The sequence below is a fragment of the Sparus aurata genome, chromosome 2 (genome assembly GCF_900880675.1).
Source record: "Sparus aurata chromosome 2, fSpaAur1.1, whole genome shotgun sequence".
Classification (NCBI taxonomy): Eukaryota; Metazoa; Chordata; class Actinopteri; order Spariformes; family Sparidae; genus Sparus; species Sparus aurata.
In genome coordinates, this window is record NC_044188.1 from 26,977,611 (window position 1) to 26,992,151 (window position 14,541).

At 41.9% G+C, this 14,541-nt stretch overlaps 1 protein-coding gene across 1 annotated transcript; it reads right to left on the reverse strand.

The window, feature by feature from the left end:
- Positions 1-8,001: 8,001 nt before the first annotated feature.
- cbln18 (cerebellin 18) lies at positions 8,002-11,793 on the reverse strand. The gene is made up of 7 exons (XM_030441217.1): positions 11,687-11,793; positions 10,342-10,447; positions 9,889-10,071; positions 9,372-9,521; positions 9,142-9,230; positions 8,926-9,006; positions 8,002-8,812 (listed from the first exon to the last, which is right to left on the reverse strand). The coding sequence occupies exons 2-7, from the start codon at positions 10,445-10,447 to the stop codon at positions 8,657-8,659; spliced, it is 765 nt and encodes a 254-aa protein (XP_030297077.1). The 5' UTR covers positions 11,687-11,793; the 3' UTR covers positions 8,002-8,656.
- Positions 11,794-14,541: the final 2,748 nt, after the last annotated feature.

Below are 14,541 nucleotides of genomic sequence, written 5' to 3' on the forward strand. Positions count from 1 at the left end.
GAGAGTTTAGCCACTGAGATCGGGATAGAGAGTGAGGCGGTTTCCAGTGAAGTGCTAGCATCTTTTTAGCAGATGTCAGACCAGCAAATAAAACAGAATAATGACATTTAGATATAGCTAAAGAAGAGGTGTCATTCAGTAATAGCAGTTTAGGACATTGAGGAATTTCAACATTTAGAAATGTGGACAATGTGGATGTTACCATTTTCCCAAAAATTTCAACTTTTGGACAGTGCCAATACATATGCATAAAAGTTCCAGTGTCTTGATTTTGGCAGAGTTCGCATCTTGGGGAGGGTATGAGTTTCATTAAATAAAGCCTTTTAGGAGTAAGATATGTCCTGTGCAGGAATTTAAAGTGTATCAGTTTATGGTTAGGATTTTTAGAAGTGCGATCAAGATTCTTCCAAACAGTTGACCAACACATATCCTCCACAGAAATGCCAAGATCTCTGCTCCAAATCTGGTCAATATTTAGAGGTCTAGTTATAAGTGGTGCGGATGGGTTGCCAAAGTTTCACCCCCATTGAAAACAAAACAGGCGGCAGTAAATTCACGCTTCCTGGAAGCACTACAGTTAAAGCATAACCTTACCTCCAAAAAGTGTGACCGCATGAACTGTGCGCGCGACAGGCATGTCAATCAACACTCGTGTATAAATGCGCGCGCCCGAAGTAGTCTAAAGAGAAACGCGGGCACAACTTGCTGAAATAATATGCTAATGCTAATGAATAACTAACACTAAGCCGGCACCAACACGCTGCATGAATACACAACTTTAAGCTAATGTTACGACATTAAACAAAGAGTCCCGCGTGCTCGCTGCTAACCTACGTTACCTGTCCAAGCGCAAACTACCAACTGGTCTCATATTTAACATCTAACTTTAAGTATTGTTAGTTCTTACTCTAAGCCCGCTAGCAGAATGCTAATGTTAACTGGCACAGTGCTAACATTAGCAGGACTGAATATGATAGCTGGTTTGGGTCAGTCAGTTTACTAAAAACTAAACAAATTGACAATACAGTTGGACCATTTTATATCTAACATATTAAAATATTTGTTTTATCTTTGACTTACCTTCAGAGACGATTCAGTATCTTCTTTACCTTCTTCCGTTGTCGGAGCAGAGAAATTGGCGGCTCAACTGCAGGTAGAAAATTCTGGAGAAGGCGGAGAGGTCAGACGCACGGCATCACGAGAAACCTAAATGGTGCAGGTTCACTCAAGTGAAAATAGCAGGTTACATGTGTACTAAGGGAACAACATGTAATTAACTCACCCCACACCGTTGAGCGCACACAAACAAATAATAGCCTACATCAAAACGTGCTGTTCGATCAGACTTGGTATGCTGTAACTTAGTTCTCCAGAATATTTTCGCCAAATTGCGATAAATTTCCCATATAGAATGAATGGACGAGGTCAAAAAAGTTGCAAATCTTCAACGTTTGTCAAACATCTCCTGCTCTGGCATACAACCACCTAGAAACATCATTCAAACGTTAAAATATAGGCACAAGTCCTGTGTATTTGAGGTGTCTTCAACTTTTTTCCCCACAATGTCTAGTTTTTAAACAGTGACCCTTTAATGATGGTGAGTGATTTTAGAAAAATTCTGAGTTTTCAATGATTGTGTGTCGCGGAATATTCAAGCCAGCACAGTGGGTGATGTCATCATCAGAGCAGGGGAGACTCAAAAAACTCTCAGAAATGTTCTCTTTATATGACGCTCCCAGCCACAAATTTCACTCTACAACAGTGATTGTCCAAAGTTGTAGCCACACTTGCCTTCTTTCTCACAATGGCCCTCATTAATCAAATGAACGTATGTCAGAAAACCCTGCGTACAACCATTTCCACGCAAGCTTCGGCATCAATTTGGACGTGAGCGGAAGCTACGATCAGATCTCACGTCAGGTCTGAGCTTGTGTACGCAAATCTGAGTCTGTGGATTTGCGGTGCAGCACAGCAAAATCTGGCTGAGTCTGAAAATAATTATTAAACAAACCTCAGCTGTCATTAAACATAAGCAGTTACATATTTAGAACAGATCAAAACGGATTCTTAAAACGAATAAAACAAAATTCAATAGTGCGGACACGGGTCACGGACCAGCAGGGGGAACGCTGCTGTATACCCCAGAGAAAGTGTGCGATATTTTTTTAGCCTGTTCAGTTTTGCACAACATTGCATTAGTGAATGGAGTGCCTTTTGATGTGCTGGCACAGCCAGATGAGCCAATGCCCATGGAACCATGGCCAGCACAGCCTCAACTGGGGGCTATACGGAGGGATCAGTAGGATTTACAGTTTTTGAATTATCTGCCTCTAACCGACAAGAGTAGCTCTCAACAGCTCCATTAACTCTAATGTAAATCGGGAAGAGGATTTTCGGAGAAAAGCAGAAACCACCCCTTTTTTTAACTCACTCCAAATACCACATTTTTGAAACTAGGACCACAAAAATTGATGACCGTGTTCTTTGAGGCTTTAAGGTTCTTTTTGTCACTTGATGGTGAAAAAATGTTGCCGATATCATGTTTGGTTTTTGAATAAATCTCAGTAGTTTGACGTCCCCTATTAAAGAGACCATCCGAACAGCTGTGAGTGTCACTTAAAGCTAGGGTCTGTAATGTTGTTCAGAAACACATTTTGTTATACTGGGTGAAATGATCCTGTTATCCTGAGAGTAGTCAATACATTATGTATTCAGAAAAAGGAATGAAAATAATCGGACCTCTGTGGCAGCTGCAGGACTGAGAAAAAGCTGACCAATCCGTGCTATCCGGGCCAGATAGCGCGGATTGGTCAGATGCACGGATTGGTCAGATGCCTTCGTGTCTCGTTCTGTCCCTCCCTCCTCCGTGCGTGCACACGTTACGTTTCACTGATGCCGGAAATATTCAGCACACTCCTCTGCAGAAATACCGAGTTGCAGGAGAAGACGTTCATTTGGTTACAACGGCAGAGAAAATGCAGCCAGCGTTACTTGTAACAGCTCACCCCGCTAAAAAGGCAAGGAAAAGAAAGCCTGAGGCAGAAACGGCTGCCAAGAAAAAGGCTCTGGATAAAGAAAGAAGTCGGACCAAGTCAACATCGGTGCAGCTTTTGAGCGGTGGAGACAACTGGGGCATGTGAAGGGCCTGAAAAGTGATGCAGAGGTTGCTCTCTTTCTGTTGGACAGGTAATTATTTGTTTTGTTTCCGTGGGATTTGTAATTTTTTTATGAAATATGTGAGGTTTGCCAACTTGGCTACGTTTGTAGCTCATATTAGCCCAATGCTAACGTTAGCTTCTTTGTGTGTTGTTTTTAGCCATGATAATGGCTAATGAGTCGGCCCAATTTTCCGCTGTGTTGCGGCTCCGATCCGGTTTTGCTCCGCCTTCCGGCAATCCCCACCAGTTGCGGTTTGAGTCCACCACTGCGCAGTACGGTAGACAGCTGGCCTCACGATGTGTGCTGGTGCCAACACAGAGTGTTTTATTTTGAAAAGTAACCGGATGTAGTTTGTTATTTCGGCACTTGACTTCCTGTCTGCTCCGTGCTGAATTCAGCTGAATTGCTGCGTTGTGCTCTGGCATTCTCCCTGCTGAGTCCCACTGCTAGATGCGCGTTCAAGTTTGTGGGAGAGTGGCTTTGGATGGAGCACTGACATTAAATACATCCTCTCTTTAATTGTTGTCTGTCTCTCTGTTAGAGCCACAGAGTCTAATCATACCATGGCAGATATTAGTATTGGGTCCATTAACATTAATTGAGGCACGTAGTGACGCGAAGAGAGCTTCTGTTTTTAAACTGTTTGAGTTAAAAAACCTGGATTTGGTGTTTTATCCAGGAAACCCACAGTGACTCTGTTAATGAGGGGGACTGGAGGAGGGAGTGGCCAGGGGAGGTCTTCCTCAGCCACAAACGGTCCAACAGTGCTGGGGTGGGAATCCTCCTCTCCAGAGCTTTTAGTCCTCGCTATGTGGAGGTGCTAGATATCATGCCTGGGCACATTTTAAAGGTGAATGCTCTCTATGAAAATGTAAAGGTTGTTTTTATTTGTGTTTATGCTCATGTTTTAAGTACTGAGAGGATGGACTTTTTAAATGTTCTATGTGATGTTGTTCTTGACTGTGCCGCTTTTACTGTTTTAAACATCATTTCAGTATTTTTATCACATCATCCCAGTTGGTATGTCTGATCACTTTCTGGTTCAGTGTTGTTTTTACCTTTCAGAATGTGAAGACCTCCAGTGCTTATTGGCATTTTAACACTGCTCTTTTATCAGATCGTTCTTTTAGAGAAGCTTTTAGATTTTTATAGATTTTACACAGAGAAAAGAAATCCTCATTTTCCTCAGTGCAGCAGTGGTGGAATATTAGGAAAACCCTTATTCAGCAATTTTGTAAACAGTATACTCGCAATGTCACCAGGTACATTACCAGTTCTCTTCAGGACCTGGAGACTGAGATACAGATGTTATTAGGCTGTACAGGAGATCAAAGGGTGTTGAAGTCCTTAAAAGTAAAAAGGCTGCTTTAGCCAACCAGTTGGGCGTAACCGCACAACTCTGGTCCGCACACAATTCTTTTTTGGTCTGGAGTGCAGGAACGACCAGAGGAAGGTCATACATTGACGGTGCTCCGAAGACGGTTCTCCATTCACCGCAGCCACTGACAATCGAAGTTACGCCACCCAGTTCTATAAAGGACTGTTATAAAGCTGGTGGAGGACCCAGAGCTGGAAACCTCTTTCCTGTCTGACCTTCCACAGGTAGAGGCATCAACTAACTCCCAGTTGGATGCCTAGTTGACATTTGTGGCCTTCATGAGCCTGGCTAACAGGTTTGGCCCATGTTTTATAGCCAGGATCCAGGTACTGTACCGTGAGTCCAGAGGGGGGTGTGGCAGGGGTGTTCGCTGTCAGGAATGTTATATTCTCTGGCCATCGAACCCCTGCTGCACAAACTCAGACAAGGGTTAACAGGAGTGGTTTTCCCTGGATGTCCTGCAGCCATAAAGCTGTCGGCATATGCTGATGATGTGGTGGGTTAAATACATATATGTGTTTTAGAGGAGAATGTGGGGCTTTTTAACAGACTGTCTTTAGCTAAAGTGAATTGGGGAAAAAAGTGAAGCTGTGTCAGTGAGTGAATCCAGTGTGGAGTGTTTTTAGGGGATGAACTGTTTTTAAAGAACAACTGGGACGGGGTCCTAGAGTCCGTACAGGGCAGACTGAAGAGGTGAGGGTGGCTCTTGCTGAGCGGGTCATTCAGAGGACGGACACTAATTATTAATAGTCTCTTTTTTATGGCAACAGCTGGCTTGTGTCGACCCCACCTCGAATCTGCTCTCAGAGATCCAGGCGGTTCTGATGGTCTTCTTCTGGGACCGACTGCACTGGCTTCTGCAGGTTCCTCTGTTCCTTTTTTAAAGAGGGGGGAGGACAAGGAATGGTGCACCTGGCCAGCAGGGGCGCTGCTTTCAGGCTCCAGTTCATTCAGAGGCTACTGTATGAACCGAAGGACCTGGTGTGGAGGCCTCTGGCTCAGCTGGTCTTGCAGCGTGTCGGTGGTCTGGGACTACAGGACTCAATGTTCTTAATGGATTTTAAGACTGTGAGGTTTCACATCCTGCCTGGTTTTTATCGAGGACACTACACCATGTGGCGGCTGCTGCTGAAACAGAGAGCTCAACATGACTCTCTGTTCTGGCTGCTGCAGGAGCCGCTGGTCCACGGAGGATGCCTGAGCGCCCCCTGCTGGGCGGGAGCAGCAGTCACAGAGGCTTTCAGCAGAGAAGCGTCATGATTGATTTTAAATATTATAAAGAGATGCAGGACAACTGTTTGGCCCTATATGACAACTGTTAGAATTATATGATAATTATAAATCTAATTATTAATTATATTATGGCAAGAACCAATCAGCTAAGTAAAGAGAAACAACAGTCTATCATTACTTTAAGAACTGAAGGTCAGTCAGTCTGGAAAATTGCAAAAACTTTGAATGAGTCCCCAAGTGCAGTTGAAAAAACCATCAAGCACTACGACGACACTGGCTCACATGAGGACCGCCCCAGGAAAGGAAGACCAAGAGTCACCTCTGCTACTGAGGGTAAGTTCATCCAAGTCACCAACCACCATCAGGAATCGCAAGTTAACAGCACCTCAGATTAGAGCCCAGATGAATACCACACAGAGTTGTAGTAGCAGACACATCTTTACATCAACTGTTCAGAGGAGACCGCGTGAATCAGGCCTTTGTGGTCAAATAGCTGCTAAAAAAACACTACTAAGGAAAAGCAACAAGCAGAAGAGATTTGTTTGAGATTTGGCCAAGAAACACAAGGAATGGACATTAGACCAGTGGAAATCTGTGCTTTGTTCTGATGAGTCCAAAACTGAGATCTTTGGTTCCACCCGCCATTTCTTTGTGTGACGCAGAAAAGGTGAGCGGATGGTCTCTACATGCATGGTTCCCACCATGAAGCATGGAGGAGGAGGTGTGATGGTGTGGGGCTGCTTTGCTGGTGACACTGTTGGGGATTTATTCAAAATTGAAGGCACACTGAACCAGCATGGCTACCACAGCATCCTGCAGCATTTGTTTTTAAACAGGACAATGACCCCAAACACACCTCCAGGCTGTGTAAGGGCTTTTTGACCTAGAAGGAGAGTGATGGAGTGATGCGCCAGATGACCTGGCCTCCACAGTCACCTGACCTAAACCCAATCGAGAGGGTTTGGGATGAGATGGACCGCAGAGTGAGGGCAAAAGGACCAACAATTGCTCAGCATCTCTGGGAACTCCTTCAAGACTGTTGGAAAACCATTTCAGGTGGCAACCTCATGAAGCTCTTCGAGAGAATGCCAAGAGTGTGCAAAGCAGTAATCAAAGCAAAGGGTGGCTATTTTGAGGAATCTAAAATACAAAACATGTTTTGAGTTATTTCACACTTTTTTGTTTACTACATAATTCCATATGTGTTCATTCATAGTTTTGATGCCTTCGGTGAGAATCTGCAATGTGAATAGTTATGAAAATGAAGAAAAACCATTAAATGAGAAGGTGTGTCCAAACTTTTGACTGGTAGTATATATGAAACACACTTATCTATATCAGCATGCTAACACACTCAGAAGGAAAAGGCTGGTATGTCAATGCAAAGTTAAGTTTATCATGTTCAATAGTCATACTTTGATAATAATAATCTATCTATAAATACAAGGAATCTCTGTCTGTCTGTGTGTGTGTATGTGTCTGTTAGTCAAATATCTCTGCGGATCAGGATCACACTGACCTGAGACTTTCAACATGGCTGCTGCGTGGTTCAGTGGTGTGCATCTAAGCATTTGCTTGGACTGCAATGATACCGTGAATAAATTATTTCATAAATGCTGGCATTTGTCATTTTATGTGCTTAGCAAGCCGGTCCCTACAGTATATATCTGCACTGACAGATGAAAAAAGTGTTTTAAACTGGTACACAAAGCCAGATTGAGTGAAAACACATTTTTTCAAGAACCCCCTGCAGTCCACATCGCCGCAACTAAACACCCTTCTAAAGGTTGAAAAGAGCTACGAAATTACAAGAATCTTGAATCCTGTCCTAATTATTGACTAGTTATAACCTAATAAATCATTGTTGTTTGGCTGTGTACAGTAAATAACAAATAAAATATGAACGTCTACTATGAGGGGCGACATTAATTGTTGGGTTTGTTTCCACTGACAGACAGCTGAATTCATGCATAAAAAAAAAAATTGGTGTTAAGTTTTGACCTTCGTGTCTTTTACTGGTCACTGTTACCACTGTGACAACACCCATGCCCAAATCCCCTGTCCCAACTTTCACCCATTCCCAACTGGTCACCCTACCCAACACAAATATAGGCAAGAACTGAAGTCTGAACATGCCCATGGTTTCTGTAAGTCTCCAGGTAATGAATGTAGGTAGTCTATGTAAAACCCCCAATAGTGACACGAATCAACTCTGTACACAGACACAATCATGGTGGTGCGCTCATATGTTTTTTAATGATACAAATATTTCCAAACATGTTCTTACACTATGCGAAGAATAAAATCATGCCTCCTTTCTGATTTATCATTAATGCCTGCACACACATGCACCAGTCTATGTATGTAAGACCTGTAAGGTGTTATTAATTTCTATAACAGGGTTGTTAAACTACAGGGCCTGTCCCATGATGGGTACAAACCTACATCTGGTGGGTCCACATGTAAAAGAGTATGTTTTGTTTTCATAAATCAGGATCTCAGTCGAATGAGGATAAATGGATTCATGGATTTAGAAAGTTTAACAGGTAACTCCAAGCAGTATAAAGCCTTTTGTGGCTCCAGAGGAAGCTGCATGTAATCAGATACATTTCCTCCAGTGAGTTGCATTGTGGGTAACATAGGCACCAACAAACAATCAAAAGTGAGCCTGAGATATCGCCTTTCATGTTCCTTGCATTGTTCTTCCCTTTCAAAAGTGACGTCATAAGAGGCAATTTATCCCATTACAGAAGCAGCTTCCAATGTTGCCACATAAGGCTTTAGACTGCTCTATTTTACATATGCAGTAGTATGCCTCAAGACCTGACAACACACTTCAATGTGTAAAATTGGTGCAGTTACCCCTTAAGTAGCTCAGCTCTCCAGCTAGTAACCATGATTGTACTCATACCCATACTCCTCAGTTTTAGGGTACACCATGTAACCTGTAAAGATATTGTGCTGCAGGCTTGAACAGAGCTTCCTCCCGCTGACCAGCTGCATGTAGACCTGATCGCCTTCATTCATCACCACAATCACAACCTGAAAGTGTAGACAGCAGTCATTATAAAACCTGTCATGGTCACAAAGTATGTTTTTTTGTTTTTTTTATCATCCAGTTTGCAATTTGGTCTCTAATTGTTTTCACTTTTTACCTGAGTGGCACTGTCTTCACCATCTTCTCGGTTGTTCTCCCACACACCAACCAGGGGAATCCCATTCTTTATCATCTGAACCTGCAGTCACAACAAAACACAAACTGAACCCTTCTTATAAACTTAAGGGACATATTACTTGCTATTGATAGGCAGGTAAACCACAGATACGTATGCTGCAGTGATATATTTGTCAAGTCCAACTGGTTTATTTACTTTATGGTAGAGGAGCTCCTCCTGTCCCACATATGAGTAGACTGTGCAGGAAAACGAATAGTAACCAGCATAAGGGGCAGTGAAGGTACCTGAAGAGGGAGGTGAAGAGTTAGCGGAACTGGAATGATATATGTCTTACATGAGGCTTTTATTTAGGGTGGTGGAAAAGCATTGTCAAATTTAATTTGACTCCCTGTGTGTGTGTGTGTGTGTGTGTGAGTGTTTCTTACCCAAGGAAGGGTTATATCCACCTCCATCGTTAAGAGTGACGTTGGTGTAGGGGATTGACACATTAGTATTGAAAGGACCAAAGCAATTCTGAGGAGGTGGGATAATATCACCTGGAACGATGGTTGCTGTGAAGGCAACCTTGTGGCTATCTGAGAGTAAGAGAGAGAGAGATTTATTGTACTGTACAGCAAAGCTCAGCATCCAACAAATATCTTTGAAACTTTTGTGTGTTTAATACCAGATATGTTGGTCATTATCAAGGCTGCAAAATATAAATTGCAGTGTATGCTTTTATTTTTGGGTGATTACAAATTTGCTTTAAATGTGATGTCACTTTGTCATTGTGCAAGAAGTGAGTAAAACACAAGGAACTTTGGATCCTAGTACCATTTTCCTCTTAACACTATTAAACAATAGGCCTGTGGCTCACCATTAAGTTTCAGTTTTACCCCTTGAGGGGAAAAGTTGGGGAACCGCTGGTCTAAATCCACCATCCATCACTCTAAATGTGTTTACCTGTGAGGCTGTGTATCTTGTGTGACAATGTGCTGATATCATGCCACAGAAATTTAATCCTTATGAAAGTCTCCTCTTCTACTTTGTACATATCATTGGCTGCACAGCAGCAGCCGCGTTGGTGGTTGAAGGCACAGTTGCAGTCCATCGTCTTGTGACAGGTCAGAGGTCCCTCATACTGGACTGGATGCAGAGATGGTGAAGAGAGAGACAGAAAACATGAAGTGCTGAGGTTTGTTACTGCCTGTTTGAAGCAGGATGTCTCTGCAAATGGAACACGCTTGCTCTATCTAAGAGAATTAAAGTTTTAGAAGCACAAATTTGGGATGCATAGCAACCATAAGATGTTCAGTTGCATAATATGCACCATGAAAATGAAATGTTTACTGTATATATGCTGTGTGTCTGACTGCTGGATGAAAGGGATGAAATGTGCCAGTTAGTGTGGCTTACGTGCAGCCATTTTCAGCATCTCAATGGTGGTGCTGGGCTCGCCGGCATTCGTGCAACCACAGAGAAACAGGGACCCCAGCAGGAACAAAACTGGTAATACAAGCATCTGAAAAAAAAAACAAAAAAAAACAGGTCACCATTGGATCAGTCGAGAACAAACCAGAGGGCCTAAATGCTCAAATCTGTGTCATGAGTAAATTTACATGTAACACAATTGTTACAGTTCTTTAATTTAAATCAGGGTCACATCTATCTGGGGTGGCCGTGACCCAGGGGCAGAGCCAGCATCTTGTTACCAGAAGGTTGCTGGTTCTCTTCCCAGGGTCTGCAAGTCAAAGTGTCCTTGGGCAAAATACTGAACCCCAAACTAGTCCTGATGTGCTGGTCAGCACCTTGCATGGCAGCCACCACCATCAGTGTGTGAATGTAGGTATGAATTACTGTAAATCTGAACAAAAATAATTGAGGGCAGCCATTTTTACTAAAACAACACAGTATGCAGGGACTTAATTTATGATCTGCAGGTCATGTGACCTTTAGTTCATCACTATTTCAATTACCTAAATGTGTAATTAGTGACAACTGTCCTTACAGTGCTGATGGAACAATGTTTTATGTTACCTAGGCATCTACAAAATTAGACTGGTATCTATCTTTGTTTTTTGAGGCAACTTTGACCTACATATCGCCAAATCAATCCTAGGAAGTTAAAACAAACAAACAACAAATCTAAGATTTAGTCGAACAGGGCGACGTTATCTATCTGCCTGACATTAAACAACAAAGCGCCAAGTCGACTACCAGCCAGCAGTTTTTATAGATATTCAGACACATCCAAGCAAGACGCCCACATAGTTGTCTAGGTGAATGACTGAGCTAAAAGATGAGTTCATATTGGACTTACAACTGTCAGAGCGCACCAGAAACACAACCAGCAGTGGGAGGCCTCCGTATCTGCTATCCGTGTTAGCAGACATAAGCTTTTTAACAAATTAGTGTCAAGAGCTTTATAAATCATATTTTTTGTAGGTTTGTTTTTGACTCTTCTGCCCCCTAGTGGTCAGAAATGTCTTAAAGCAGGCTTTTGTCATTATCACATAATATAAAAGCAATATTACAAAAATAAAAGGAAGTATAGATAACAGAACTGACGCCAATTGATCCCCATGCTTAATCAATTACTGCGCTTTGAGGTATATTGTCTAATGATAACTATATTTTCAGAGAGAGAGATATTAAACTAGTCACAATCTTAATCAAGGCACTTTGTTGGTGGGAGACAGCCAGAGTTTTTTTTAACAATATAACTGATGAGTACTATATAAGGATAGAACATAAAACTTACTGTTTCTTTTGTTCCTCGTTCTGAAAGACTGTCACGTTCTTGTGAGTCCGTCAAACTATGAGTGAGAGTTTTTAGCGGGGAACGGTTTTGGCGTCTTATTGATCCACTTCAAGTGATCCTCCCCTTGAGGAGGTATGTGACAGAAGCTCCACCTCTTCACACAGACACACACGCAGACACACACACACACGCACGCGCACACACACACACACACACACACACACACACAGGTTTCGCAGCCAAACACTGACACCTCAACTTCTTCCCCAAAGAAGGTCACGTACGTCCCTGGTAATACATCGCACTCGATTGTTTTGCTTTAGTGTGAGAGAACAAGTATTGATCTCATTGCACCTTGCAGCACCCCATTGTTGGGCCCATAATACCTCTTATTAGGACAGCAGTGTCTGGTTGCTGTCATTCTAGAGGACACCAGCTGCTCAGAAAACGGCTGATATGGAGAACATTGTTGTTAAGTCCCTGAGGATAGAATGATCAACAGACAGGATGACCAAAGAAGCTGATAGGAAAGTGTTATCCGTCCATCGATGAAGGCCTAGATCTGAGAACAATATACCGCAGCCTGGTTCTCATGCTGAGATAGAAGGAATAGAGAAGCGATACTGTGCTCCCATTATTACTTTATCCTCAGATATTGATGGAAACCCAGATGTTTTGATTGTTGCCGGTTGCGATATGTGATAGTTATTCATCTAAAGTGGCCTTCATGTTCCTGTGAACAAATAATGTGCTATGGGCCATTATTTATTTAATAATAAGTCATAAAGAGGAACAATGAGGTGTTGCCATCTTTCATCTTGTTTTTCAGCTACAGATTCAAAGTAAGTCCATTTCAGAAAGACAAACAAACAAAGGAGATGGGAGCCAACCAAATCCGGATTTTGAGATTTTGCCAAGTGGGTCTGTCATTGTTTAGTATATTTTAGCTATGGACTGTGGAGCTGTCTCTAATCATTGCTTCTGGCAAAGGCTTGCATGTCTAGAAGAGAAATCATGATTGCCATTACTTGGGAGACCTTTGTGACGGAGGCACTTTGCATTCTATGTACTTTCCATTGTGGCTTATAAACTTAGAGCCATGAGGTCACAGAAAAAAATAAACTTTTGGATTTGGAAAATTAGAAAATAATAAATGAATTTTCAGGGGATATTTACATACATACATTTATAGTTTCATGGACAGAGACATACTGTTAGACATGGTAGCTTTAGCACAAGAGTTGGCACTGTTGGTCAGCTGGTTGATCCGCAGCTTGGTTTGGACTGAAATTTCTCCGCAACCAAGGATTGCGATTGTTTGGTACGAACATTCATGTGCCTCTCAGGATGATGTCTAATATATTTAGTAATCTTTTCAAGCTTCAGGGTTAGCTTTTGCGTTTTGCAGCCTGCTGCAGATAAAAATACATTACATATGTTGTTGGTATTTAAGGAAAGTGCTTGCAGCAACAGATGTTGTCCACAGTTGGCCATCTGGCTAAATAACTGAAACTTGTGTTTGCATTTTTAAAAAGGAAATATTTTTTAATTTAAACCAATTTTCCATAAAAAAGCCTGCTGACATAAGTAATGTAAGGCAAAAGATAAATAAATCCACTAGTGAGTCTTTACAGGAGGTCATACAATTATTTCTGCTGTTATTCATTTCTACTGGTTGTTTGTAACAAAAAGGTAAGGTTACTGTCCTTGATGTTCCTCCAGTCCTATTAGATAACAGGGTGTTTCCTGTGTTGGCAGACGCCTTTAAAGTTGATTCGGCTCTTTGGGACAGCGCATTGTCTGTGTGTTTTTGATGGTCACCTGTGTGTATGGTGTCCCAGGTCAGCTGCGCTGGTTCTGTATATAGTCTTCCCTGCTAGATTGAGGCCAGGTTGTATCAGATGTTTCACGTCTGCTTTGCAGACCTCTCGTCAAAACAGACGAGTCTATGAGATAAGACACAAAACAGCTTGGGACAAAAGTGACATTCTCTGCTCGCTGACCTCAGATGTGATTTCAAACCAGAGCTTTGAATTACAGCTTAATGGTGAGAAGAAAAAAAAAGGATTTGTCATCTTTCTGAGATATTCAAATACTGAGGTAATAAGGTAATTTTCCTATGATGAATGCCAGTCAGCAGCAAGTGCCCATGTTTTGCTAATACGTTATGAAAAATAACAGAATAATTAAAGATTACTTTCTGAGGTTTGAACTTTTTATTATTAAAACTATGTCTTCCTGCCTCCTTGTTTGGCTGTACAGTTCCCACAGATGTATGCGAAGACATAATGACATGGTAATAATGGTCGATATATAGAAAAGTATTGACAAAAGCCTTCCCTTTGCCATTAACTGGGCTCACACTTTTGATGACAGTGACAAAACACATAAATGACCATAAAGCATTACACCAAATTAGGAACTATTAACGTTGTAAATTATATACATGTATGAGCTATGAATACGTTACTATATAGTTGTTGTGTGAGCCAAAAAGCCGCTCACAGTTGAAGAAATGTACAGTATGTTAAGCTACATAGAAATATTACCAGCCTGCCCTTATCAGAAAAATGACCATATAAGTCATCTGTGAGAGCAGCTTATTAGGAGCCATATTGATGTTTCTTGTTAGGTGACAACCTCTATCAGCTGTATTACTCTGAACGGCATTAAAGAAGGAAGTCATGCAGAGCAGTATGAAGAGCAAGAAAGTCCGCAGGGGGAGAAAGTCAGGGACTTTTGCCCATGGCACTATTGTTCACAATTTAAACATACTTACATAGTGAAGTTATGTCAGGTAGATGATAATGTAACTCAAATACCTTGGAGCCTGACCAATGCTTGATTTTTTGGGG

Coding starts and splice junctions, on each gene's coding strand:
- cbln18 (XM_030441217.1), bottom strand. CDS start 10,447: ATGCTTGTATTACCAGTTTTGTTCCTGCTGGGGTCCCTGTTTCTCTGT. Junction 10,072..10,341: donor GATGCTGAAAATGGCTGCAC/GTAAGCCACACT, acceptor CTCTGCATCCAG/TCCAGTATGAGGGACCTCTG. Junction 8,813..8,925: donor GTGAAGACAGTGCCACTCAG/GTAAAAAGTGAA, acceptor CTACACTTTCAG/GTTGTGATTGTGGTGATGAA.